The sequence below is a fragment of the Malus domestica genome, chromosome 07, assembly GCF_042453785.1.
Source record: "Malus domestica chromosome 07, GDT2T_hap1".
Lineage (NCBI taxonomy): Eukaryota > Viridiplantae > Streptophyta > Magnoliopsida > Rosales > Rosaceae > Malus > Malus domestica.
The window spans coordinates 7390434-7418087 of NC_091667.1; the positions used below are offsets into that span (position 1 = coordinate 7390434).

General features: G+C 35.9%; 1 protein-coding gene across 7 annotated transcripts; it reads right to left on the reverse strand.

Annotated features, from left to right (window-relative positions):
* Nucleotides 1-15955: 15955 nt before the first annotated feature.
* On the reverse strand, nucleotides 15956-26969 carry LOC103438869 (uncharacterized). Of its 7 annotated transcripts, none has more exons than XM_070824555.1 (21): nucleotides 26406-26722; nucleotides 26027-26147; nucleotides 25623-25882; nucleotides 24548-24626; nucleotides 24393-24470; nucleotides 24187-24274; nucleotides 23986-24090; nucleotides 22922-23032; nucleotides 22262-22303; nucleotides 21442-21564; nucleotides 21195-21337; nucleotides 20374-20492; nucleotides 20185-20291; nucleotides 20039-20081; nucleotides 19817-19908; nucleotides 19660-19708; nucleotides 19225-19295; nucleotides 18104-18223; nucleotides 17623-17708; nucleotides 17378-17423; nucleotides 15956-16290 (listed from the first exon to the last, which is right to left on the reverse strand). In XM_070824555.1, exons 6-21 carry the CDS (start codon nucleotides 24256-24258, stop codon nucleotides 16258-16260), a joined length of 1362 nt encoding a protein of 453 aa, XP_070680656.1. In that variant the 5' UTR covers nucleotides 24259-24274; nucleotides 24393-24470; nucleotides 24548-24626; nucleotides 25623-25882; nucleotides 26027-26147; nucleotides 26406-26722; the 3' UTR covers nucleotides 15956-16257. The 7 variants fall into 7 exon arrangements, with proteins under 7 accessions (XP_070680656.1, XP_070680655.1, XP_017188909.1 ...); XM_070824554.1 differs by having other exon boundaries at nucleotides 24215-24274; nucleotides 25623-25868; nucleotides 26406-26676; XM_017333420.3 differs by having other exon boundaries at nucleotides 24215-24274; nucleotides 26406-26671.
* Between the last annotated feature and the right edge of the window lie 685 nt (nucleotides 26970-27654).

The window sequence follows — 27654 nt, forward strand, 5'->3', positions numbered from 1 at the left end:
GGCCTCAGAGCTTAGGTTCTGATCAAATTCAGGACTGGGCGTTTTGTGTGTGTGCTTCGTATCTCTGAAAAGGAAAGGGGAAAAACATACCCAGATCGTGAAAATCTCATCTGTTCTTACAAAGCCTCACATGGTTACTTCGAGCAGTGGAGGAGATCTGAGGGCTCCTATTTTCAATGGGATCAACTACGATTTTTGGTCCATTAAGATGAAGACCATATTCAAATCACATGATCTCTGGAATTTGGTGGACAAGGGTTATGAAACTGTAGAAACTGAAAATGATTCTAGCGATGAAGATCAACAGTCTGTGAGGAAGATAGCAATGAAAGTTAATGAAACAAGAGATGCAAAAGCTCTTGGTATCATTCAAGGGGCAGTGTCTGATGAGATCTTTCCTCGAATCTCAAACTTTGAAACCTCCAAGACTGCATGGGATGTTCTTCAACAAGAATTTCGTGGTGATAAAAAGGTTAGGTCTGTCAAACTACAATGTTTAAGAAGAGATTTTGAGTACACTAGGATGAATGATGGTGAAGCTCTATCTGTTTATTTAACAAGATTGACTGATATTGTGAATCAAATGAAAACTCTTGGTGAAGAACTGACAAATCAAAGATTAGTGCAAAAGATACTTATTAGCTTGCCTAAATTTTATGATTCCATCGCATCTATTATAGAAGAAACTAAAGACCTTGACTCCATTGAGGTTCAAGAAGTGATTGGTACATTGAAAGGCTATGAGCAGAGGTTAAATATGCATTCTGAAAACTTAGCTGAAAAGGCTTTTACTAGCCTAAGTGTGACTGAGAGAGATAGCAGTTACAGGGGTCAGGGGAGCAACTCAAATCAAAAGAAATTATGGAAAGGAAAAGGGAAGAAATGGGACAACAACCATACTTCACAATCAAAATCAGAATCTAGCAGTGAGTCTACCAAAACCAAGTGTAAAATCTGTGACAAATTACACTATGGTGTTTGCTGGTTCAAGGGAAAACCCAAATGCACCAAGTGTGACAGATTTGGCCATCTAGCAAAAGATTGTAATCCAAGAAGGAACCAAGTTGTCAACTATGCACATAGAGCAGAAGAAGAGGAAGTAAATGTCTTTTATGCTTGTAGTGTTGCAAAAACTGAAAACAAGAAAGGAATCTGGTATATTGACAGTGGATGCAGTAATCACATGACTGCATATGAATCCTTACTGATCAACATTGACAGAAGCTTCAATTGCAGAGTTAAAATGGGGAATGGACAACTAGTGGAAGCTACTGGAAAAGGAACTCTTGTTCTAGAGACAAATGGTGGAAGAAGATTCATCAAGGATGTAATACTTGTACCAGGTCTTGATGAGAATCTCCTTAGTGTGGGACAGATGATTGCTCATGGTTACTTCTTACTTTTTGGAGACAATATGGTGGAGATCTTTGATGACAGAAGCCTCCAAAACTTGGTAACACAAGTTGGCATGACAGAAAACAAAAGCTTTCCACTTATGCTAGATTACAATGATTCAATTGCTCTAAAAGCAAGTGTTGCAGAAAACTCTTGGTTATGGCATAAGAGGTTCGGACATCTCAACTTTCACAGTTTAAAGAGATTGGAGAAACTACAAATGGTGACTGGTCTTCCTGAGTTACAAGAGACTAAAGAACCGTGTGAAGGTTGCATATTGGGGAAGCATCACAGGGACTCTTTTGAAACTGGAAGTGCATGGAGAGCAAGTCAACCTCTAGAACTCATACACACAGATGTGTGTGGTCCAATGAAGACACTTACACTCAGTGGGAACAGATATTTTCTGCTATTCATTGATGACTGCACCAGGATGGTTTGGGTATATCTTATGAGAAACAAGAGTGAAGTCTTTTCAATCTTCAAGAAATTCAAAATGATGGTTGAACTTCAGAGTGGTCTCAAGATCAAAAGACTAAGAAGCGACAGAGGTGGTGAATTCACTTCACTAGAGTTCCAAGAATTCTGTGAAGGAGCAGGATTACAGAAGCAATTGACAGTGGCCTACACACCACAACAGAATGGTGTGGCTGAGAGGAAGAACAGGACCGTGGTTGAAATGACCAAGTCAATGCTCCATGATAAGAAAATGCCACTTTCTTTTTGGGGTGAAGCTGTCAATACATCTGTGTATCTCCTAAACAGGTGTCCAACTAAAGCACTTGAGAAGAAAACACCGTTTGAGGCATTTAGTGGCAGAAAACCAAGTGTGAAGCACTTGAAGGTGTTCGGATCAATCTGCCATGCACAGATACCATCTCAACTACGACACAAGCTTGAGATCAATAGTGTCAAGTGTGTCCTTGTAGGTTATGGAAGCTGTGAAAAGGGCTATAGGCTCTACAATATTGAGTCACGTAAAGTGATTCTCTCAAGGGATGTGGTGTTCAAGGAGAATGAAGCATGGAATTGGGAAACCAATAACATAGACACTATCTCATTTCCACTAGCAATGGAAGAAGCACAAGCTGAAGTGCAAAATGTGAATGAACCTGTTATACAAGATGAGAGTCAAACTGATTTTTCAACTCCAACACAAGGATCTCAGTCCTCTACTTCAAATGCAGAAGGACAAGAATTACAGGATTCCTCCCCTGAAACAACTCCATCGAGAATGAGGAGTTTAAATGAGATCTATGCAGTGTGTAACTATTGTGTTGTTGAACCAGAGAGTTTTGAAGAAGCTGAGAAGGATCAATCTTGGCAGAAAGCAATGAGTGAAGAAATTGCCATGATTGAGAAAAACTCTACTTGGAAATTGGTAAATAGACCGAGTGATAAACCTATGATAGGTGTGAAATGGATTTACAAGATCAAACTGAATTTGGATGGATCAATACAGAAGAACAAAGCAAGATTAGTTGCCAAGGGCTACTCACAACAACCTGGGGTAGATTTCAATGAAACCTTTGCCCCAGTGGCAAGGTTAGACACCATTAGAACCTTGATTGCTCTTGCTGCCCAAAAGGGATGGAAACTTCACCAGTTAGATGTCAAATCAGCTTTTCTAAATGGCATTTTGGAGGAAGAAGTGTATGTGGATCAACCACAAGGATTTGAAGTGCCAAATAAAGAGGAGAATGTCTACAAGTTAAACAAAGCACTGTATGGACTCAAACAAGCCCCCAGGGCTTGGTACAGTGAGATAGACTCCTATTTCAGCAAGAGTGGATTTAACAAAAGTCCTAGTGAAGCAACATTATATACAAAAACTGGTGAGAACTCTGAGATGCTTATTGTGTCTATATATGTTGATGATGTGGTCTTTACTGGTAATTGTGAAGAAATGATTGAAGAATTCAGAAGGGAAATGATGAGACAATATGAGATGTCGGATCTTGGCTTGTTGCATCACTTCTTGGGAATTGGAGTAATACAAGAAACTACTGGGATTTTCATACATCAACAGAAGTATGCACAATCACTGCTTGAAAGATTCAATCTGAAAGGATGCAAATCTGTGGCAACACCATTGATCACGAATGAGAAACTTTGTAAAGTGGATGGTTCTGAATCTGCTGATGAATGCTTATACCGAAGGATGGTTGGAAGTCTGCTTTATTTGACTGCTACAAGACCTGACATTATGTATGCAGCCAGTCTCTTATCAAGGTTTATGCATAATCCCACGAGAATTCACATGGGAACTGCTAAGAGAGTACTAAGGTATATCTCAGAGACCTTGGATTATGGAATCAAATATGAAAAGGGAGAAAAAGCAATTCTGGTAGGCTTCTGTGACAGCGATTGGGGTGGCAGTGAAGATGACATGAGAAGTACCTCAGGATATGCATTTACATTCGGTTCTGGTATATTTTCTTGGGCTTCTGTCAAGCAACAAAGTGTTGCATTGTCTACGGCTAAAGCAGAGTATGTGAGTGCTGCAATGGCTACCTCCCAAGCTATATGGTTGAGGTTTGTGTTAAAGGATTTTGGTGAAATGCAAGTGGATGCTTCACCACTTATGTGTGACAACACATCAGCAATAGCTATGACCAAGAATCCTATTTTTCATCAGAAAACCAAGCATATCAAAAGGAAGTTTCACTTCATAAGGGAAGCCTTGCAGGAGAATACCATTGAACTGATCTACTGCAAATCACAGGATCAAATGGCCGACATCTTCACCAAAGCTCTACCGAGGGAAAGGTTTGTCTACCTCAGAGGAATGCTTGGGATCAAAACCAGAATTCATTTAAAGGGGAGTGTTGGAATTAAATAGAATTCAGTTTTTGTTCAAGTGTCTAAGAATGAAGAAATCAATAGAAAAGTGTATGTCTAGTCTCATAAGACAAGTGTATGCTTTAGATCTTTGTTTTGAATCAAGGGCTGAGATTGCTCTAGATTAGCTTGTAAGGAAATATCCTAAGTTGATATTTATTGATATTTCTGTGATTACTTCACAGATAAGAAACCTTTCACATTCCCCCGATTTATGTGTTCTCTGTTTCATTTTCTTGTCTGCCTCCAGGAACCAAACCAACTCACCAGAATTTATCAGTTCGCATCATTATTCGGTTTCGAACTGCCATCTTCAAGATTTGCCAAATCCTCATTAACCAGATTAGTTGGATTTGTTTGTGCCTGAAGATCTATTTTGTCAAATCCATATCTTTTGAGTATAGAACTTGTAGAAGGAACAAATTGATTTGCCGCCAACAATTTGTATGAACAAAAACAAGAAAAGTTAAACGGAATAGTATACAGTTTAAGCATGAAAATATTTATCTTTAAAAGAAATCCATGGAGAACGTATAAATGACGGACTGAACCAACAAGTTCTTCAGCATAAAGAGAGAAACAAACGGAGGACTTCGATGGAAATAGATCAACAAATTCAACTTAGTATACAAAAACAAGAATAGTTTTCTGTGTCTAAATTGATGGATAGCATTATCAGATACTATGGGTGTCCATTTTTGTGTTTTGTGCGAACAAACAAGTAACGCGGATATGTCCGTACACCATCGATAAAAGAGTAAACAATAGCCATCTACTTATGAAAAATTTCTGAGTTTCCTATATATTTTCCACCATCACATTTCTTTTTCTTTTCTTGATTAGCAATCTTCCGCAAAAGAAATGAAATGAACGTAGGGTTTAATTATAGTGTTTGGGTTTATTGATAAATTTGAGATTTATTATTAATTTCATTTTGTACTTAATAGTAATTATGCAATAGGGTAAAATAGACAATTAACATTCAAAATTTTAAGTTGGATGTAAAAAGAGGTTGCATAGGTTTAAATAAAATATCCCTTACTTTATTATATTGTTGATTCTGTGATTTTATTTTGTCGATAGTTAATTATAACATTATCTATTAACTATAGTCTGGTGAAGTCGACAATAATTTTAATTTAGTGGTGCTTCCTTCGTAATGTTGAAAAATATTCATATGGATAATGCTGGGGGACACAAGGTTTTTTCATCTAAAATTAGTATGTTTCATCCCAATTGATTAAAGAAAAGGGTAATGCTAGGAAGATTATATATTTTGTTGATGCACAAAACCGGAGGGGTCTTGGAATAACGTAAATCCGACCGTGAATCTGCAAGAAAGTAAATAACACAAGATGTATTGTGGTTCACCCCAATGTTTGGGCTACGTCCACACATATATTATATTTCTCTGAGAGGATTGTGAAGGTGAGGGTGAGAGCTTCTGAGGGTGAGAGAGTTCTTCCCATGGCCTAAGAATTGGCCTCCCTTAATGAGGAGAGTGAGGGATCCTTTTATAGAATAAGGGCTCCTTACTTATTACATATTTGCCCCTCTATTTATTGCATAATGACATTTGAGTCCCCTGAGTATTTATACGAGGTCTAAATATGGAGGCCCTAAGTATGGTACAAACAGTAGTCCCCCAAGTCTTCAGTCAAGATAGTCTTTTGGCTGGATACTTGAAATTTAGTCCATGTGTGGGCCGAAGTAACTAGATGTTGTCTTGAACTGATGCTCGATATGAGGCGGTGCTCAATCTGAAATGATGCTCAACTAGAAGTAGCACATGTTGCGAGACTGCTCGGTTTGTGGCTTTTGTTACTTTGGTTTGCTCGGCTTGTGGCGTTGAAGGTGAGGGAGTCCCTTTCATAGAATAAGGGCTTGCTCCTCAATACATAAGTGATGGGCTAAGAGTTGATGCTCGCGGCGAGGCTGTTGCTCAGCTGGCGGCGATGCTCTCTAATGATGGTGAGGGGGTCCCTTTTATAGAATAATGGCTCGCTTCTCAATACATAAATGATGGGCTAGAGTTGATGCTCGCGGCGAGGCGGTTGCTCAGCTGGCGGCGATGCTCTCTAATGATGGTGAGGGAGTCCCTTTTATAGAATAAGGGCTCGCTCCTCAGTACATGAATAATGGGTTAGAAGTGATGCTCGTGGCGAGGCGGTTGCTCAGCTGGCAGCGATGTTTTCTAATGAAGGTGAGGGAATCCCTTTTATAAAATAAGGGCTCGCTTCTCAGTACATAAATAATGGGTGTTCTCTAATGAAAGTGAGGGAGTCCTTTTTATAGAATAAGGGCTCGCTCCTCAGTACATAAATAATGGGTTAAGTCTCCCAAGTATTTTACACGAGGCCCAGTTGAGGCCCAATATATGGTACATAATATAGTCCCCCAAGTCTTCGGTCAATAGAGTTTGTTGGTTGGAGACTTCAAATTGAATCCATGTATGGGCCGAAATGACGGTTGTTCGGAGGCAGTATTTGCATACCCTGCATTGAAGCTTTGTAGGTGAAGCTTTGCAAGTGAAGCTTTTGAAGCTGGAGTTTTATAAATGAAGCTTTTGAAGCTGGAGCTCTGTAAATGAAGTTTTTGAAGCTGATTGACATGAGTGATGCTCATGAATGTTGACATGAGTGATGGTCATGAATGTTGACATGAATGATGGTCATGAATGTTTATGTATGATTGACATGAGTGATGCTCATGAATGTTTATGTATGATTGACATGAGTGATGCTCATGTATAATTTTGGAATACTGGACGTACTTTTGATCACCTGGTTGGTGATAATAGCGGCAGGCTGCCGAATAATTTTGGAGTACTGGGCCTTTTGATCACCTGGTTGGTGATAATAGCGGCATGCTGCCGAATAATTTTGGAGTACTGGGCATACTTTTGATCACCTGGTTGGTGGTAATAACTGCAGGCTGCCGAATAATTTTTTGTAGTACTGGACGTACTTTTGATCACCTGGTTGGTGATAATGGAGGGCATGGCTCTTTTGGGCATATGAGCCTTCGCCTTCCACATAACATTCCAGCCCTTTTTTTTTGGGCTTGCTGTTTTTTTTTTTTTATAATTATTATTACCCTCTCGATGGAGTTTATACAGATGTCTCCGAAAGATAAGAAAAATAAATTACATCATTCAAAAATAAATAAAGCAGTCGTTAGGGATCAGACGTGCTATCCATCGTGCTGTCATCTCTCTGTGGACCCCTTTCCAGCAAGACCGATTCCATTGCCTAAAATTTCAGAAACCCTACTTTACTTCATTGTTGGTCTCTCTGTTTCCGCCAATGTGGCTAAAAATCCTCATCTTTTTTTTTTATTCCTTATCCTCCTCCTTTTTCTTTTTCTATTCTTTTCCTCCTTCTTTTTCTTTTTCTTTAACATCATGGTGTCGTCTGTGAAGAGTGGGAACATGCACTCCTTCATGATGTGAGTCTTTATCTTTTTCAGAAGTTGATGCCTTTTTGAATGGCTCTAGCTATCACGTTCGAGAGCATCTTCTGTAGCAGCATCAAGCATCTCAATCATTGAGGGGTGAACAAATGTAGTAACCAAAGGTATGCCTTCTGGAAATTCCACAAAGATTGGTCGTTCTAAATCCTCAGTTTCCTCAGGAAAAGGGGCTTCTGTTTTGGGCAAAAACTCATTAGAAGTGGAGAGAAAGAGACGAAAAGCAAGACCCATCAGAAGGATTGCAACTCTAAACTTCACCATCAAATGCTTGTGCTTGTGATTAAACCAGTCCATTCAATTCAGCTTCATTGCTTTCACTGCGTGCTTCTTGCTTTCTTTCTCTCTAGATCTTTGAATGTAGTGGATGTTGAGCTAGAATTTTCTTGGAAAATTCAGGCCGGATTTTCCCAGAAAGTTGTTGTAAAAGCTAGAGCAAGAGCTGCACTGCAGTACCTTCGGATGAGGTGGCCAGGGCGGGGAGCTTGGAGATAAGGCAAGGGGACGCAATGGCAGTGTGGAACGGTTGAAGAGAGCTCAATTCTCGCTGCAACAGCCTTGAGGAAGGGGAGCGACGGGCCATGAAATTGGACAGAATCGAAGGGCATGGCGCTGCTAAAATTCTTGTTCTTGCTGTTGACATCGCTGCTCGGAAAAATGCGCGCAGAATTGTCGATCTTCCAGCAATCGAAGCTGACATTTTTTTTATCTTTGTTCGTCTGTGTATTTCGATTCCAAACCCTAAAACCTCTGTTTCTCTCTGGCTCCATCACCTTCTCCTACTGTAGGCCCCGAAGCCATCACCGTGACAGTATAGATTTGATGGATGGCTGAGATCAGTTGGAGGTCAATGGCCAATTGGTTGTGTTATCTGTCTCTGTGATTTGCTTGTGGAATTGGAGGCTATTGGTCAGCGGATTCAAGAGAGATGCACCTGAGTTTCTCTTTCTCTCTGTAGATTGAATGGGTGTGTCTCTGAGTGTGGGTGTTGGGTTCCTGCAAATTCACGGCAGAGGTGAAAAAATGAAAGATAACTGACACAACTTTTCGTATTGCTTCACACAGCGACAAATGTTGATGCACAAAACCGAAAGGGTCTTGGAACAACGTAAATCCGACTATGAATCTGCAAGAAAGTAAATAACACACGATGTATCGTGGTTCACCCCAATGTTTGGGCTACGTCCACACTGATATTGTATTTCTCTGAGAGGATTGTGAGGGAGAGGGTGAGAGAGCTCTTCCCATGGCCTAAGAATTGGCCTCCCTTAATGAGGAGAGTGAAGGGTCTTTTTATAGAATAAGGGCTCCTCACTTATTACATATTTGCCCCTCCATTTATTGCATAATGACATTTGAGTCACCCGAGTATTTATACGAGGTCTAAATACGGAGGCCCTAAGTATGGTACAAACATATTTAAATCATATTTTGTAACTCATATGACGTGATTATTGATGATCGGATTATTACTTAAGTATTGATTAGCATGCTTATTTTCTATTGGTGACACATCACATGATTTGCAAATTTGGTTTAAAAAATTAGTCTACCTAGCATTATCCTAAAGCAAATGATAAACACACGTACTTTTTCTCCATAAACACACCCCTATTTTTTTTTTTTTTTTTTTTTTTGGAAAACAACACACCCCTATTTAATCTTACTAGTTGTTTTCGTTTGAGATATTAAAGTCAATGACTAATTTTTTTTTAATTATTATTATTAAGGGGAGGGGAAAGACTTCAAAAATATTACATTAACTTAGGTGAGAGAGAGTTTCGAACCCAATAAGCATAAGTAGAAATCCAGCATATCCACTAGAATAGCAGACCACATGCAATTCAATAACCAAAAATAAAAAAGAGTGAGAAGCTAAAATAAGTGTTACAATCACCCATTAATTAATTAGATAAATTTGATTTTATTGACAAATATTATGTCAAAGAAATAAGAGATTTATGATAGCCATTTAATTTTCTACCATTAATCTCCACTTGTTAGGTCATCTTCAGTGGTTGGGATACCCCCCCCCCCCCCCAACAACAAAAAAAACCATCTCCAATGATTGAGCTTTAATAAGTAATGGGGAGACATTTAATTTTCTACCATTAATCTCCACTTGTTAGGTCATCTTCAGTGGTTGGTATACGCCCCCCCCCCAACAATAAAAAGCCATCTCCAATGATTGAGCTTTAAATAAGTAATGGGGAGAAAATAACATTTTGGGCTAGATTTCCTCCCCATTTTAAGCTAGGGATAAGAAACTGGGTCAACCATGCACGTTCACGCGCTACACAAAACATCACACACGAGGAGTTGACGCGCCTCACTGCCCCTCGTGACAAAGCTGCTAGCGGTGGAACCCATTGGCTACAACATTGTCAGCCACTTGTTTTGAGCCCAACAACTCTTTTCTTGATCCAACGACTAGCGTGACTAGACCGTTGGTTAATCCAACGGTCCAAATTCAATTTTTTTTAAATTTATAATTACATTAATCGAATGGTTGTGGTCGAATATAAGCAAATCTAACTATATAAAAAAGAGAGGATTTGACGGTACAAATTCATGTAGTATTTTAATTGTCGTTTGTATTATTGTTTTAAGATCGAATTATGAACTTTTGTTTAAGAATGAGGTAGGTTGTGCAATTTTTCATTATTTATCAGAATTTAAATATTTTTAGATCAAAATATTCATAAAAATAAATTAGGATAATCCACATAAGTTTTATTTTTCAAAGAGTTAAAAAAAAAAGAAGCTAAAATCAATTTTTAATAATCTCGGGCTAAAATTTTAAGCCATAACCATTGGAGAATAAAAATTATTTCTGGATTATTGCTTAAAATTTTTTGGTTTAAAATTTTAAGCTTCATCTCCAACTATTGGAGACGGTCTTAGAAGACTTTGTTTGACAATGGTGTCGTTGTGAAATAGAACAAAGGAGAACTATTCTAGGGAATGTGATTGTAATGGGATAATTTAGGTGTTACCGTATCATGATTACATGAGTTACTAATTAACTCATATTATAATATTTGTATATAAATTAATTTTTCTTCAAGTAAATATGTGTTGTTGTCTCATTTAATACGTGAACTAATACTATTACGTGCATAATAATATTACAATATAACAATAATTTCTCAATGCAAAGACTTTCATATCCTTGCTTAATCCTATATAAGTGTCGTTGAACAAACCTATGAGGCTTTAAAGATTCCCAAATTTGAACGAAGTTGTCTCCCTAAAATGAAAATAAACATTGTTTGAGTTAGGCTTTTTAGTGAAAATTATCTTTGAGACTGACATAACTTCTTATTTTAGTCCATACCAATGAAAATTAATAGTCCCTGAATTTGTCCACCGTAAATCATTTTGGTTATTCCATGAAAAATTTGTCAATATCCTCGTTAAATTGTCACGTGAACGACCACGTGATCACCTTTTAAAAGTATTTTTGTCAAATAAATCTCTCTACTTGACGAAGATAATGACATTTTTTTTTCTTCAGAATAACCATTATTTATGGTGGACAAACTTAAGAGCGACTTCAAAAAACTATTGATTTTCATTGGTCAATAAAGTGAGGAATTATATCAATATCAGAGATCGTTTTAATTGAATACATTAATCGAATGATTGTGATCGAATATAAGCAAATCTAACCGTTAAAAAATAAAAAAAAAGATGATTAACGGTAAAAATTTATTTAATGTTTTAATTGTCGTTTGTATTATTGTTTTAAGATTGAATTATGAACTTTTGTTTAAGAATGGAATAGGTTGTGTAATTTTTCATTAATTATCGGAATTTAAATATTTTTAAATTAAAATATTTATAAAAATAAATTAGAATAATCCACATAATTTTTATTTTTAAAAGAGTTACCTAAAAAAAATGCTAAAATCATTGTTTAATAATCTCAGGTTAAAATTTTAAGCTATAACCATTGAAGGATAAAACTTGTTTATGGGTTATTGCTTAAAATTTAAGTTTCATCCCAAACCAGTGGAGACGGTCTTAGAAGACATTGTTTGACAATGGTGTCCCTGTGAAATAGAACAAAGGAGATCTATTGCAGATAAAGTTTAGGGAATGTTATTGTAGTGTAATAATTTTTAGGTGTTACTGTATCATGATTACATGTGTTACTAATTAACTCTTATTATAATATTTGTACATAGATTAATTTTTCTTCAAGCAAATATATGTTGTTGTCTCATATTTAATACGTAAACTAATACTATTACGTGCATAACAATATTACAAATTTACAACATAAACAATAATTTCTCAATGCAAAGACTTTTATATACTTGCTTAATCCTATACATGGTGTTGTTGAACAAACCTATCAGGCTTTAAAGATTCCCGAATTTTGAAAGGAGTTGTCTTCCTAAAATAAACGTTATTTGAGTTAGGTTTTTTAGTGAAAATTGTCTCGGAGATTGACATAACTTCTCATTTTAGTCTCTAACAATGAAAACTAATATAAGTGATTCATGAGTTTGTTCACCGTAAAAAGGTTATTCCATGAAAAATCTGCTTATATTCTCGTTAAATTGTCACGTTAACAAACCACATGACCCTTTTAAAAGTATTTTTATCAAACAAATCCCTCTACTTGACAAAGATAATGACATTTTTTTTCTTCAGGAGAGCCATTATTTATGGTGGACAAACTGAAGAGTAACTTTAAAAAAACTGTCGATTTTCATTAGTTAATAAAGTGATGAATTATATCAATATCATATATCGTTTTAACTTCAAACCCCTTTAATTAAGGCTCTACCAAATTGAATATGAGATGTTTATCCTACGTAAACGCAGGCAGGCCTTAGGAGGCCGACGTTAGTTACAATGATTATTCCTTTGCATTAAACAAATTAACAATAAATCCTATAACAAAACTACTTGAAAATGAAAAGTTAGTAAAGTAAATTATTTAAATCCGACAATCATTTTTCACTTAGGAGAGAAATGTGATGTGAGTTAACCACGTGCAACCATGTGAGTCTCATGCAAGGACAAGGATTGTATGCCCTCTTACTTTCGGTGTCATTTTGTTTTGTGTGATCACTGTTAAGCCACGTCAACATTTTATATTATTTTTTTTATAAAGATAATAAGACAAAAATAAATAGTAATATAAAATGTTGACGTGACTTAACTGTGACCACACAAATAGAAGGGCACGAGAGGGCACTGAAAGTGGGAGGGTAGACAATCCTTGTCCCTCATGCAAGGCCTAGATCTGGTTTATCAGCTCAAGAGAATAAATTGGGAATTGGGATAAATGACTTATACGAAACTGATTCATTGTTATCAAAGCATCTCAATATGCTTATATCATATTATTTATAAATATTTTTAAAAAATGATATTACATTATTGAATCAAATAACGATGAACCTATTCTATATAAGTTACTCTTAAAATTTTGACTAAGGATTTCCATGCCTTGAGATAGGAACATTACCCTTCTACCTTTTGCAATCCCAAAGTAGCATAGAAAATTGGGTAAATTACACAAAACTACTTCAATTATGAGTCAAACCACAATCTTATACCTTATGTTTTAAACATTGCAATATCATACATCAATTTATGAATTTGTTGCAATATTAAACCTCTGTTAAATTTTCTGTTAATTTGGTAGTTAAATTATGAGGTGGCAGGGGCAGGACCCACTCCTCCTCCTATTGAAATAAAAAACTAAATTTTATTAATAAATTAATAATTTTTTATTTAACAATATTTTTAATCCCTCTTTTCTTGTCTTACTTTCCTTCTTACTGGGCTCTTCAATTCGCAATAACATCAGCTGTCAAACTCATCAAATCCATCTCTGCCGAACCTGCATCTCGCCTGCAACCACCCACAAACCTGCATCTATACTCGTTGGCACTCCCATGTCGTCGACCCACCTGCACCGCTCGAACTCGTTTTTGACGACTTTGAATCAACCATGTCGGCAGCATCGTGTAAAAGGAATCTAGAGCTTGATGGTATGCCCAGACCCGTTTTTTACAAAGCCCATACCAGATCTGGAGCCTGATGTGCTCCGCTCGAACCCAGTGGACTGGCAGAGGACTTGGTGAAGGTTTTGGCGGCGAGGGCGGGAGGTTTTGGCGTGGACGAGGGGTTTGGAGTGCGAGTAGAAAGAGGAGGAGGGCAAGAAGGAGGGAGACGATGGCTGCCATTGATCTCTGCAAGTTAGATTAGAGAGGGTGAGGGAGACAACGAGAGCTTGGAGAAAAAGGAGGCAAAATAAAAAAGTAATAATTTATTAAATAAAAATGTATTAATTGTTTAATAAAAATTATTAATTTATTAATTTTTTTTTTTTTATTCCAATAGGTATAGGAGTGGGTCATGCTCCTGCCACATCATCATTTAACAACTAAATTAACATAAAGTTTAACAGATGTCTGACATTGCAACGAATTTATGAGTTGAGATATGACATTGTAATGTTTAAAACATGAAGTATGAGATTATGGTTCGACTTATAGTTAAGGTAATTTTGTGTAATTTACCCTAGAAAATTACATGAATGCAACACCACCCAATAGTGCCTTTCTAATTTTGTGCCGTCCAAATAGGCCTGAAATCCTCCCCGGCCAAATAAAGACGGCTCCAAACTTGATCTTTTGGCTCTTCCAAGTTCCAGCCAGTAATAAAGAACACACCAATTTGCAAATATTTTTTGTTGGAAACTGGTTTTGTTCAATTTTTGGGCTATTATTGGCCAAATGCTCTTGGATGGAGACTGTTTTGTTCAAATTTGGAACTAATATTGGCCAAATGCTCTTGGTTGGAGATGGCCTCACCGTCATCCTAACTTCCAGATCCAAACACATGTCATAAGGTCTCATCTGTTCCTGTTTTGGCCTTATCAAGTTAGACTAATAATATGTTGTCATTGTGAATACAATGATAAAAACCAGACGAAATCAAACTCAAAACCTCAAATGAAAGGATGAATACTCATAAATGATTTACAAGCCTCTTACACAGTAACATGTTTTTAATAAATCACGTTAACGTTCAATTACTTATGCTATATAGTAAGAGTTTTAATATTTGTATTAAAATTGAGAACAATCCAGTAAAGTGCAATTACAATACTCACTTTCTCCTTTACACACTACTTCTTTCTCCATATCTACTTCAGTAACTTCAGAGCACATTTATAATATTATTTAAAACTTGTATTAAAGAATGTGATTTTCACACACCTGTTTCGTTTCTCACAATTTCTCTTTATCTATGGTCATTGAATTGAATAAATCAAATAAAATCAACAACCATAATTAAACAAAAGTTTGTAAAAAACTTAAAAGGGTGTGAAAATCACATTTTGCGCTTGTATTAATCCTAAGTATCTCTATAAGCTGAAATATCTACAAAACATCCAGACCTTTTTTTTAAGGGTATGTTATCCACACACCTATTTTTACTTCTTACACACCCCTTGTTAATTTCTGTCATTTGATATTCTCTACGGCCGAAAACTAAAAAGGTGTGGAAGAAGTAAAAAAGGGTGTATGGATATCACACCCCATTTTATTTACTTATTTATTTTTAAATTGCCTACTTTTGGCCCAAAAGAAGGGCTCTAAATGTTGGACAAGGATTGTCTGCCCTCTACTTTCGGTGCCCTTAATGTGCCCTCCTGTTTTGTGTGGTCACGGTTAAGCCACGTTAACATTTTATATTATTTTTTTTGTATAAATATAATAAGACAAAAATAAATAGTAATATAAAATGTTGACGTGGCTTGACCGTGACCACACAAAAGAGGAGGGCACGGGGAGAGCACTGGAAGTGGAGAGCAGACAATCCTTGTCCCTAAACGTTAGCCTAAATGATACTCAAAATGGCTCACTACCAATTTTGCCTTCATTTGCTCCACCACATTGATCATGCTTTCAAAATTCAAAAGCAACTTATTGTCCCAAAACACACTAGAGAGATTACAGCCCAAACCTAAAGGGTGCAAAATGACTTTTTCGAAGTGCCAGACAGTTAATTTTATTATGTATGGTTAAAACCAAGGCACTCAACATGGATCAAGCGGTAGATCGCCATGATAGCTAGTCTTCTTCAACCTACTGTGTCCAGCGTTCAAATATTGAACGAGAAGGAATACGGATAAAGAAAGGATTCCAAAATAGAAGATAATTTGACTAGTAAGTCATATCCTTACGCAGATGCAACAATTTAAACTAACTAATTGATCTTCACTGAACGGTGAGTCATTATAATTTAAAGTTGTAACATCATTATCACTCTTCTACAACAGGATACAAACTCAATCTATGCAAAAAGTATACATGGTTGAATAAAAGATGAGTTCATACAACATGATACTGTGGTTCACAAATAGACATTTTACTATGTATCATAATACAAGTTATAAACGATTTTCCTTTTTATCTTTTAGTTACACATTCTACAATTTAAATCGCCGTCGTCTAATTCATTATTTCTCGTTTCTACTATGAATGAATAATGGGTATAAACATTACGCTCAAATACGGGCTATGCTCTTCCTTTCCTTCTGTCATCCAGTGCCTGCTCCAAAACACAAAAGAAACGAAAGTTTCCGCGGTTGAAGGTCAGAAATGATTAAGAGTACGTATGACCGGAAACTAAGCATTCCAAATAGAAACATGTTCAACGATGGATGGAAGTTCAGATAAAAACGTATACATGCATATTAACGATCCACTGATATACATATTAACCATACAGAAGGGCCCTTTGTGGGTTAGTCAATCACAATTGTTGATCGAATACACACACGACACATTTAGACGATATTCCACTAAATCAAGAATCTTAATCAGCAGTCTAGCAATATAACTTCTTGATTGTCTGCAGATCATGTGTTCTGTGTATTTGTTTTGTGTGTGCATAATACATACGCATTGATTCTCTTATGTATCCATCCGTCGTTATAATCGCTCCTTATCAGAAAATGATTGTTTCAAATATTTCCATGCTTCTTCAATCAAAAATAGAAAAAGTATCTCCATGCTTCAACTTGTTGAGTTTTATTGTAATCCAGATATTCTGGTTTAGGTAAACTAACATCAGAACAGTATGATGCAAAGCATCTCTTTGTACTCCAAGAAAGGTCAACTAAATCCGTACTGCTTTCTTGACTATGACACAAGTATTTTATTCAGTGTACGCAACAGAATAGAGCTGCAATATTTTCATTTGTGACAAAACCCCTGAACTTAAACAGTGTAGGTTAATGATGGAGTCGCATCGACAATCCATAAACACTACCACAATCCCGTCTTTTGTATTGCTCACTAGGAGGAATCAATTAAACATTTGTATCGTAGGCAAGAAAGTGGCACAAATTCAATTGACCTTTTATAAGCTTGGAGTACAAAGAGATGCTTTGTAACGTATTGGTTTGATGTTAGTTTACCTACAACAGATTATGTGGATTAGAGTCAAACGCAAAAGTTGAAGCATGGAGATACTTTTTCTTTTTTCGGTCAAAGAAGCATGGAAGGAATTATATCAAAAAGAAATTTCTCATCCCAAGTACTAAAAAAAAAATATCCCCATTAATATCTTAACCATAAAAGTATGGTCCCAGAGTTAGGCAAAATGTGAAGTAAATTTAGGTAAGAAGGAATACCTTGCTTTGGAGTATTCTCATGGTCAACACGAGAGTATCACGCAACCTACAAAAGAAATTGAATAATCATATTAGATGAGATATTCTTGACAGAAAGAAGAGTGTTTAGTATGCTTCAAATAAAGGGAAAATAATAATAATAACAACACAAAGTTATTATCAAGATGTTCTGTTTTAATATATAACTACAATAATTTATGGAAAAAAATTAAAATCGACACATAAATATAAAATTAATGTATTACTGAATACTGTATGTTGCACAAGGATGAGAAGATCCATCAGAACGTGTCAACACAAATTGTGTCGAGAAGCCACAAGGAACTTTGATCTGCAACCAGAAAATTATAGAATGTTGAGTATACTTTGGAAAATACAAATATCCAACGATACATTTTATATATTGTTTTGATTAGTGGAGAAATCTATAACTACCATCATGTGCTTAAGGATATTAGCTTTAGCTTTTACTTCTCTGAGGAATACGTATTTTCATAAGGAATTTTCACTCATTGTGAGAAAGTGTGAGAACATAAAGTTTGATCAACAACCTTTCCTAGACCCACTTGATACAACTTCACTTGATACCATTGTATACTACTAATTATATTCATTAGGATAATGCCGTTAACTCAGCCAATACTTAAAACAAGCAACTTCAAGAGGATCTCATGACATAAAAACTTAATTACTCAAAAATGAAGTATCACCAAGTAAAGAACGTACCGATAACTCCTTCGAGAACTTTTCTTCAAATAAAACAGCGTCTGCACTATTGATCCTGATTTGATAGCCTGACCGTCTCAGAACCAGAGTTGCTGGCTCCCAATCATCAGAAGAGTCCATCTGTTTTTCAGCAAAAGTATATGGGAAAAGTTTTTTCACATGATACATAAGCCATAAGTTGGTTGCAACAGATTTTGAATATTGTTTATATACAAGCCAACTGAATTAGATAATGGAAAGGAAAATAATCTGTTGCGATAGGTACAAAGGGATGACTAAACCATATAGCTAAATTGATGTCATTTTGACCAGACAACGTCCTTCGCCCTACATAACAAAAATACAAAAACAAAAAACCAAAAAAGAAGAGCCTGGAAACAAGACACTACTAAGATAAGTAACCATATATGCTAGTAAATGTTTGTTAATAAGTAGATGAGGCCATATTCCCCCAGTATGGAACAGGTTCCCAAGCTTGCTCCACAATCCAGGAACAAAGTATTAAGTACAAAATCCTTTGAATCAGAAGTCTCAAAGACACGAAAGCTCTGAGACATTTGAACAAGGAAAATGACTTTCTGAATTCAAATAATTGCCCCATTTATAACACATTTGAACCTATTTTCCATAAACTCAGGTCATCATGGCAGTTTATCTGTGCATAGAACTTGCAAAATATACAGATAATGCAATTTGGGTGCTTAACATAATATTTTCCTTTCTTCCGTCCCAATAAAAGTACGGAGTAATACGTACTAATTATGCAACAAGTGATTCAATCTAGAGCCTTAAGTTCCATATGCATACAAGTTATACAAGGTAGTAACGCACGAGGAGGAAAAAAAATGTGAACAAAACTTTAACAATGCGTTTAAACAACGATGGCCACAATTGGTAAACATCATTAATGAAAATACCTAGACTGGAGTTTCCTCCTAATCTAGAGCCTCAAATCATTATATTTGAAATTTCACCAAGCAACAAATTTCCAATAAATTAGCATTTTAAATTACTGTCAGGGGATGGGTTAACCAATCTACACTAAAGATGGTGACTGATCAATAAGTGATGCTTCAAGAAAGAGAATAAAAATATAAACTTGATGAAAACAATAACCATACCAGTAGTAGAACACTAAAATTGGCTTGTCCTTTAGAAATATGTGTGTCAATCTCCATTTGCATGTCTGGGTCTAGAAAGTACCTCAGTGAAAAAACAATGCAAATATTACAATTCAGATGGGGCAAGAAAACCAATGCGTTGGAGGAGAAGAGTTGGTGACAAAATCAAAACTGGAAAACAAGAAACTAACTTAAATTATCAGATTTCAGCTTTAAAAGTACTGTAGTTGATATTTTCGATTATTTTTTCACTTAAGTTACTTGGGTTTAGGTCACAAATATTTTCGATTTTATGACAATACTCCATGCCTTGGTAAAAAATTTGCTTTGAATTTTCAACTAGAAATAAAACCTAAATATAAAAATAATATAAAATAAAGCGTCGCCTTAAGAGTGTTTACATCAAATGCATCAATACAGCATAAATGCACATACCACATCTAATTTTGTTCTGATCATTAGCAAAATGCCTCACTAGCTCCCCCTGACAATGAAAAATAAATTTATCAGGAAACAAAATAGTCATAACTGAAAAGTTTAAAATGAATGGAATCACTTATGACACTATGCACATAAAAGGTAAGCAGAAAACCTGACGGCCTTGTTCATCCATCGGTATGCAGTCAACAGCAATTATCTTATCAACATCATCAGCAGTGACAATATATTCTGGATTTGTGGCACCTGATTGAAGAAAACACAAAACCAAAATGGAAAATAAAATAAAACAATACATACATGGATACCGAGTACACTGAAAGGACCCAAATCACAAGAAAACTACCAAAAAATAAAAAATCATTTAAACGTCTACCTTCAATGACCTCCCTAGTTCCATCCTGAAGATGACGAACCCACTGATATGCAAACAACGATGATGTATAAGGAAGGAACTCATAACATATGCAAACTGCTTAATAGATGGAAGTTTACGAGTGAAGAACGTTCAAGGAGTTTCACCTGAAACACACAAAGTGAGGTCCCACGTACTGGATATCCACAGCCAAGAAGTTTGCCTCCCGGAATAGCCTCACCAATAATCTGAAAATTCTCTATTCCAGGGCCCACTAAATGAAATAACACTTATTAGATTTCATGAATGGGCAAGCAACCGAATCCCTTTTTTATAAAAATGAAAAAATCAATCACCTTCAGAAACAGAGGGAGCAATCTCATCTTGAGTGGTGTAAGGAGAAAATGAGGTGCCATTGTTCATACTCCTGCCTCTCACATTTGCATCATCTCTATTAATAAATCCAGCCATATCCCTGAGAATTGTATGATTCACAGCCTCAGTTAAAGGAAGAGCGGTCATATAAAAAAAACTCCTCATCTAAACCCAGGTGCGTAGAAACTTATTCTATAATGTTATGGTTACTTTTTAAATAACCCCTTGCATTTTAGTTATATATATGAACTTCCTTCAGTGTAAGAGTCGATCCAAATTTATTGACGAATTTCATTGATATGAAGCTATAAGATGCCGCTAATACACTATATTACGGAACAATTTACGACTACTTGTAACTTTCAAGAACTTGATAAGAATTACTCAAAAGAAATTAATGTGTGTCCAAATTATTCAGTTTTATTTCAAATAGCACCATGCTTAGTGGCCAAGGTCGTCTGGCAGTGTAATTGATTTTAGGCAATGACTTGCGAATTATCAATTTTCAATTACTAAATTAGAATTCAATTGTACCAACCACAAATGCTGTAACCAAAATAACAAACAGAGGTGCGGAGCAAATATGAAATTTCAACAGAAGACCTCACTGCTATAAAGAAATTGTATGCAATTATCAAACATGGTTCAGCATAATACCGGGGTCTTTAACTATATAGAGCTGTTTATAGAAAGTTAAAATTTTGATGCAATCAGTAAGATTTTTTGTTCCAAACACATATATGCTTACTAATGGTGGGAAAATAAAAGATCAAGGCAACCAAAATGAATAATTAACACCAACCTCTCTGCATTGGTTGTGAACTCAGGCGGAATTTCATTATTTACTAGCATTTTCATCCCATCGATGTCAGTCACATATTTCGGCAATGTGTCAGTTGGCTCCAAATGTTGGTCATCAGTATAACGATCAAAGCCTTGCCGTCCCTGCATTAGGAAAAACAAAGAGAGACGGTGTTTTCAGTAAACAAGAAAATAAAACAATCCATGACAAAGCTCAGACCAAAAAAAGTATATGAGTAGGTTTATACCATCAGTACTGTGGATCTATCAGGAAATTGGCCATTCAAAATGGCAGAACCATGGCTATCTTTACCATGAGATTCACTTTCACCATGATTGTCCACTGCGGAGGTTAATTGTCTAATTTTATCCTGCCATAAAGTAAGAAGATGCCTTACTGCATTTGTCAAGATAAGATGCTTCTGCTGATTACTGGGGAATAGTGAAAAATCAAATTAAACAGTAGAGGTATCACCAAAATCAGGAAACAAGGTACTTAATTTCACACAAGTGTCAACCTTATGAAGTACGAACTGAAGTAAAAACCCCAGTGAGATCCATACAATGTGGTGTTGGTGAACAATACTAATTTGCAGATTAAGGTGCTCGTTGACCTATTCTATTACTAGGTTCACTGATTGTGTAACTTTATCATCTTTCCAAGGTTTGTCATATTCTCATGTTTCTGATATAATAATAAGGTGAAATGGGATGCCTACAATAAGTAGGAATTATTCATGGTTCAGGACAGTACAAAAATATGCCTTCAAGCACAAAGTTTGTCCTCCTTACTTATCCAATGCATGAATCCTTTAGCAGGTAAATCACAGTCCTGCTCCCAACTTAATCATTTCAAGTATTTCAAAGAGGAACGGACTCGAGAAGCCATATGATCTGAGAAGATTTAACCTTTACTCATAATTTTTTTTTTTTTTTTTTTTTTGTTTTTTTCAGTAGGGGCTTCGTGACAGTTTTCTATACATAAGGAAGAGTAAGCAATGCATTCTACAGTATATGAACAACGAATAAACACTAACAACAACATGAAGTCACAAGAGTGCTACTTACATGGGAAGTTCTAATCTTCCACTGCAATTGATCATGTAGATGCTGTAGATTCAAGAAAGCAAAAAATCAATTAAAAGAAGACAAAATTTATTGCGCTAAGATTCTGGGCTTGTCTATCAACTAATTTTGTTTTGCTCTGCTTTTTTCATTATAAATCTAACATAAGATCTGATCCCACTTGTCTATTCTGAACAATTATCAGTGTGCCAAATAGGTCACCTTAACTCAGCATTAATTGGATGTTCATTGGCTTGATCTTTTCTTTTTAATCATCTAAGACATCTCAATTTCAGGGAAGATTATCTTACTTATTACTATAAGCTTAATGGAATGCACTATATTTTATGTACACCAGACAAAGTATCCCCAATTTTTTATGACACAATACATTTAGTTATCAATTCCGCAGAATGACAAGAGTAGTATATAAATATTTTTTTAGTGGAAGTTCCTTCCACAAACTTTTAGACTGAAGAGGACTAATATATTCTAAACTGGTATGTATTCTGTAAAAGTTAAACCTGTGAGACTATCATGGACATAGGAAAACAAAATATAGCGTAAAATAAGAACAATCAAATGTAGATATCTCCTTAAAGGATGTTACAACAGAATATGGCATCACCCATGACACTTGTTCTTGTAGCATATGATTGTTACCTTTAAACTGTTCGATATGGCAGACGCATTTATGACATGGGGCCAAATCCCATATTCACCCAATAACCCTAGCATGGATGACATGAAGATATACTTCTCATCGTCTGCAGCCTAACAAATACATAACAATCAGTAGCTGTAACAGAAATTGAAAATAAAAAAAAAAAATCTGGCAGTTTTTAAAAGCACAGACATAAGAAATGCAAGGAACAAATAAAGATGACATATCCAAAGTTATTCAGGCAAACATATAGAAACTCTGGACATGTAATAAACTTTATCCTGATTAGAAAACAATTGCTGTCGACTCACATTAGGAAACTTTATGCTGACAATCTGACATAAGTTCGTGTTTACATCCATTCTAAAACAATAAACAAGTGGTGAAAGCTCACAAGGCACCAAACAAACCAATTAAGGAAATTTCGAATAAGACCAAAATTTCCCGGCCCATATGGTTAAAAATTCAAATGATAATTAAAGAGCTCTAGCGCCTACACTTTTCTATGTAAGTTCTGTGAACCAATGGAACACCATACTTCAAGCAGGGAAGAATAAGCTTGTTAAATAAATGAGTAAAAAATGGCATCTAATCTTGTCCATCAGATAGATTATACACAAACTATCATTTCTTTCTCACTCTCTAACCGGTTAAATAATACCATGTACCGACCAGCTGGAGCTCAAACTCAACCTCCACCCATTTATTTTTAGGAAATGTCCACACAACAGATATATCCTCTGAGCTTTTATATTTTCATCAACACCCTTACGAGTTTTTGGAAAAAAAAAAAAAAAAAGCTTTCCTTTTCCAGGATATAAGCCAAAAAGTTACTTCTATTTTGTATTGTCATGGAGGTCTTCTGAGAAACCCAGTCAAAGAGCTTTTATTGTCATGAAATAGAGTCAATTGTAACATATGGTATTGCAACCCATTTTCCCAATACGATATCTTGGGCATCATTGTTGCTATTTTTTCTATAAACAACAAAGAATAGGATTTCCTGTTACAAACTACCATAATAATCTAAAATAGCTCGTAACATTTTCAATGATTACTTTACCTTCAATTCATGAGTTAGTTTAAGATTTTCTTGAAGATCTCCTTTTCTGCGGGCCAACTCATTTAATGCAGAAGTAGTGGCTTCGTTCTGCTTCTCATCAATTGCCTATCAAACGAGGTAATATTATTTCATACTTCAGAACTTGCAAACAAAGACTACAAGTATCTTCAATTTAAAAAAAGCAGAATTCCAAGAAAAAACCATAATAATTCTCAAGCGATGGACAAACCATCCGTAAGTCAGCAAATTTCCTCTCCAATGCATACTTCTCATTCAGCAAGCGCAATTCCTGATACAATGAAGACCACTTAATCCTCACATTTGAGTATGCAAAATAACACCAATTCAAAAAAAAAAAAAGCAAATATTTGTGGGAAAAAAAAAAGGCAAGCTATGAACTGATATACCTTCACACAAGCAACAGTAACTTGCCCACGAAGAAATTGGATCTCCTCTTCCTGAGCTCTGGCTCGGGAATAAAGTTCCTGTTCATTAAATTACATAGTGTCAAAATATCAATAAAGTTTCATTTTTTAAGTGTAGATTAATGAAGTACCAGTACCATAGCTTCTGGATCTTTGATATGGACACCATTGTCATCTTTTAAATTCTTTGGAGCAAGCTGTGTTTCAGAGCCATGCCTACAGATGGAAGGGGGGGAAAAGATGCTTCACATCAGGAAGATACCACAAACCACTATAAATTACGTAAGTAATGGGGATCTGTATTTCATGGTATTGATGCTCAATGAAGGAAATAATTAAAAATTTCATAAGAACTTAAGAGCTTTTGTGCACAGTGCACCTGATGAGACTTATCAACTACATATAAGTTCTTATATGTGCAGAAAAGCTCTTAAGTTCTTATGAAAAATTTCATAAGAACTTATATGAAGTTGAAAATTTTCATAAGATTCTTATTTGCACCGGATGAGACTTTTCAACTTCATATAAGTTCTTTTTCAACTTAAAAAGAATATTATAAATATTTATTACTTATCATCCAGATAAGACTTCTAATCCTAAACGGCTGTCCTGTGACTCCAAGGCTTCGTGTTGTCAACCTTTTTAATGGACCAAATAAGAATCTCGCTGTTCTTCTTAATCAATATCTGTTTTGTCGGTTACATTCTTCATTACCATTTTCATTGTCTAGAAACTTCTTAACTAGAAAAGCAATAACTAAGTCTACAATCCACGTCCCCCCCCCCCCCAAAAAAAAACCTGAACCATACAAACCACAACTCAAGTTCCAATTTTCAAATATAAAGTTATCTCAACAGTTGATAAAGCATAAAAGGTTCCTACTGTTCTTAATACCAAAAGTCTTTTCCCCAGCAATCTCCGGAGAAACTCTCATGTCCACCATTTTGAGCATAACTAAATTCTAGTCCGTAAGGTCGTAAAATCATTGAAAAAATAAAGTCCATGAGCTACGCAACCTCATTCGCGCTCTAGGCTAGCATGAAATAATTAACAAGTGCAAAAGAAGTTTCCATCAATTTATTTCCTTCCTTACCAAAAGGGATTTATAACAACGCTCAACTATTAAAAACAGAGAAATACCGAATCAATCAACCTAGAAACACAATCCTGGTTAATAAATACTATTTATAATAAGCTGGTTTATGGTATTACCTGTTGAAGACATCAGTGCTCCTATTCTGTGTCCCACGATCCGTCAACTGCTGAGATGCACTTTTACTCAAAGACATCTCATTGGCAGTTCAAGGTTCTCTTCAAGACAACCTCCGATATTGACATAACTGATTGTTCCCATTATAACTAAGTGAATCTTGCATTTTACTCCATTTCATTATCTCATTCCCGAATTTGGTTTGAAAACTTTTGTATACACCACTGCCAAAAATTGCAAGAAGCTCCCTACAATTAATAAGCTATAAAGAAGTCATCAAACTGTAAGAAATATCAAAACAACAAACATTAGGTTCGTACGGCGTTTACCACGAAAACCCAACTATCCAAAATACATATTACAAATGCAATTAATTACAACTAGAGCTTCAATTAGTGAGAAATACCCTTCAAACCCAAATCATTAATCCATTAAAGAACCAATCTTTGTCTTGATTTCAATTTCCTTTTTCCATTAAAGGATGGTTTTCGTCCACATTTGGTAATTCAGCTGAATCACAGTCCCTCCTAAAACAGAAAAAATAACAGAAACCCAGTGACCCACGATCAGTGTTGAAGCTAAATCTTAACTCTCCACCCAAAATTCTCAAACCCAAATAAAATCATTCAATTCCGCCCACAAAAGTAACGAACCAACCCAGTTGTTCAAATTTAGCAACTCTAAAATATTTTCCCGAAACCGAAAACAAACAAAATTAAAAACTTGGGAACGTCCCGTAATGGTAATAAACGCAGATAATCATGATTAGAAAATGAATTGGGTACCTGTTGATTTTGCAGAGGGAGATATCTGAGGGAGCTATGAAAGGAAACCCAGCTGCAGATCTGACACTCTGCCTGCCTAGTAGTTTTAGAGAGAGAGAGAGAGATGGGTTTGTTCTTCCGAAGTCAATGGCGGATTAAGCTGGTTGAAGTTTTTTTCCACGTTCCATTAATTCCTGCAAAATATGGAAGTCTTGGTTGGCAGATGGAGGATTGGTTTGAAAACGGGATTTTTCCTCCTTTTTTCTACAATATTAAAAATAATAATTGAGATTTTTGTTTATTCGTGTTTGTGTGTAGTTATGGTGGCCAAGTGGATTGGCGGAGTGTGAAACGGCGGCGTCGTTAGAAGTGGGATTCCTTGGCGACTCTAGCAGGTTGTTCTATTCGGATCCGGTTCCTCTCCGGACCCTTCTGTCCCTACTGCGGACCTGCTTATTCTGACCCTTGATTCAAATCGTACGACCATAATTTAATTTTAAAAAGTATGTGTAGACATTGAAATTTCGGTGGCATAAATGTTAGCCATTGCATTAAGATTACATTTGTAAACATTGAAATTTTGGTGAAATAAATGTTGACCATTGTATTAAAATTACAACCTTCATTCACTTCACCTACATCATACATTAAGTTCACCTACAACATCCACCAAGTTCACCTACAACATCCACCAAGTTTCACCTACAACATCCACCAAAATTCACCTACAACATCCACCAAAACAAATGGATGGTGGTGATTCGTTCCCAAAGCTTATAAATAGGCTCCTCCATCAAAGAATCAAGAAACCAATTCACAAATACATTTTTCTACTCCCAAAATGGAAGAGAATACTCCCCACACATCCAAAATCCTTGAAGCTTTGAAACTCTAAAGCTTTCAAGCATCCAACCTCCCAAATTCAAGCAAATCCCGAAGGATTAAGAAAGCCATTTTCGTTCTTCGTCAAATCCTCCTTCAAGATCAAGCCCTAACAGCCCTTGAAGAAATTTCTCCTTCAAGATTAAGCCCCAACGACCCTTGAAGAACTTTCACCAATTCAAGATCAAGCATCGACGGCCCTTGAAGAAAGTGTTCAACAAATCCACACAACTGTTCATCCTAAGATCAAACCCCGACGGCCCTTTTGGATCAACAACATCATCAAATTCACATAACTGTTCATCATAAGATCAAGCCCCAACGACCCTTTGGATCAACAACATCAATAAATCCACACAACTGTTCATCCCAAGATCAAGCCCCGACG

Bases quoted from the DNA above. Each gene is read 5' to 3' on its own strand.
- LOC103438869 (XM_008377411.4), bottom strand. From the start codon at position 25,699: ATGTCTTTGAGTAAAAGTGCATCTCAGCAGTTGACGGATCGTGGGACA. The intron at 23,033-23,985 runs GTAAAGTAATCA...TGTATTTGTTAG, and splicing joins AACTAACTCATGAATTGAAG to GCTGCAGACGATGAGAAGTA. The intron at 19,296-19,659 runs GTATGTGCATTT...GGTACTTTCTAG, and splicing joins TCAGAACAAAATTAGATGTG to ACCCAGACATGCAAATGGAG.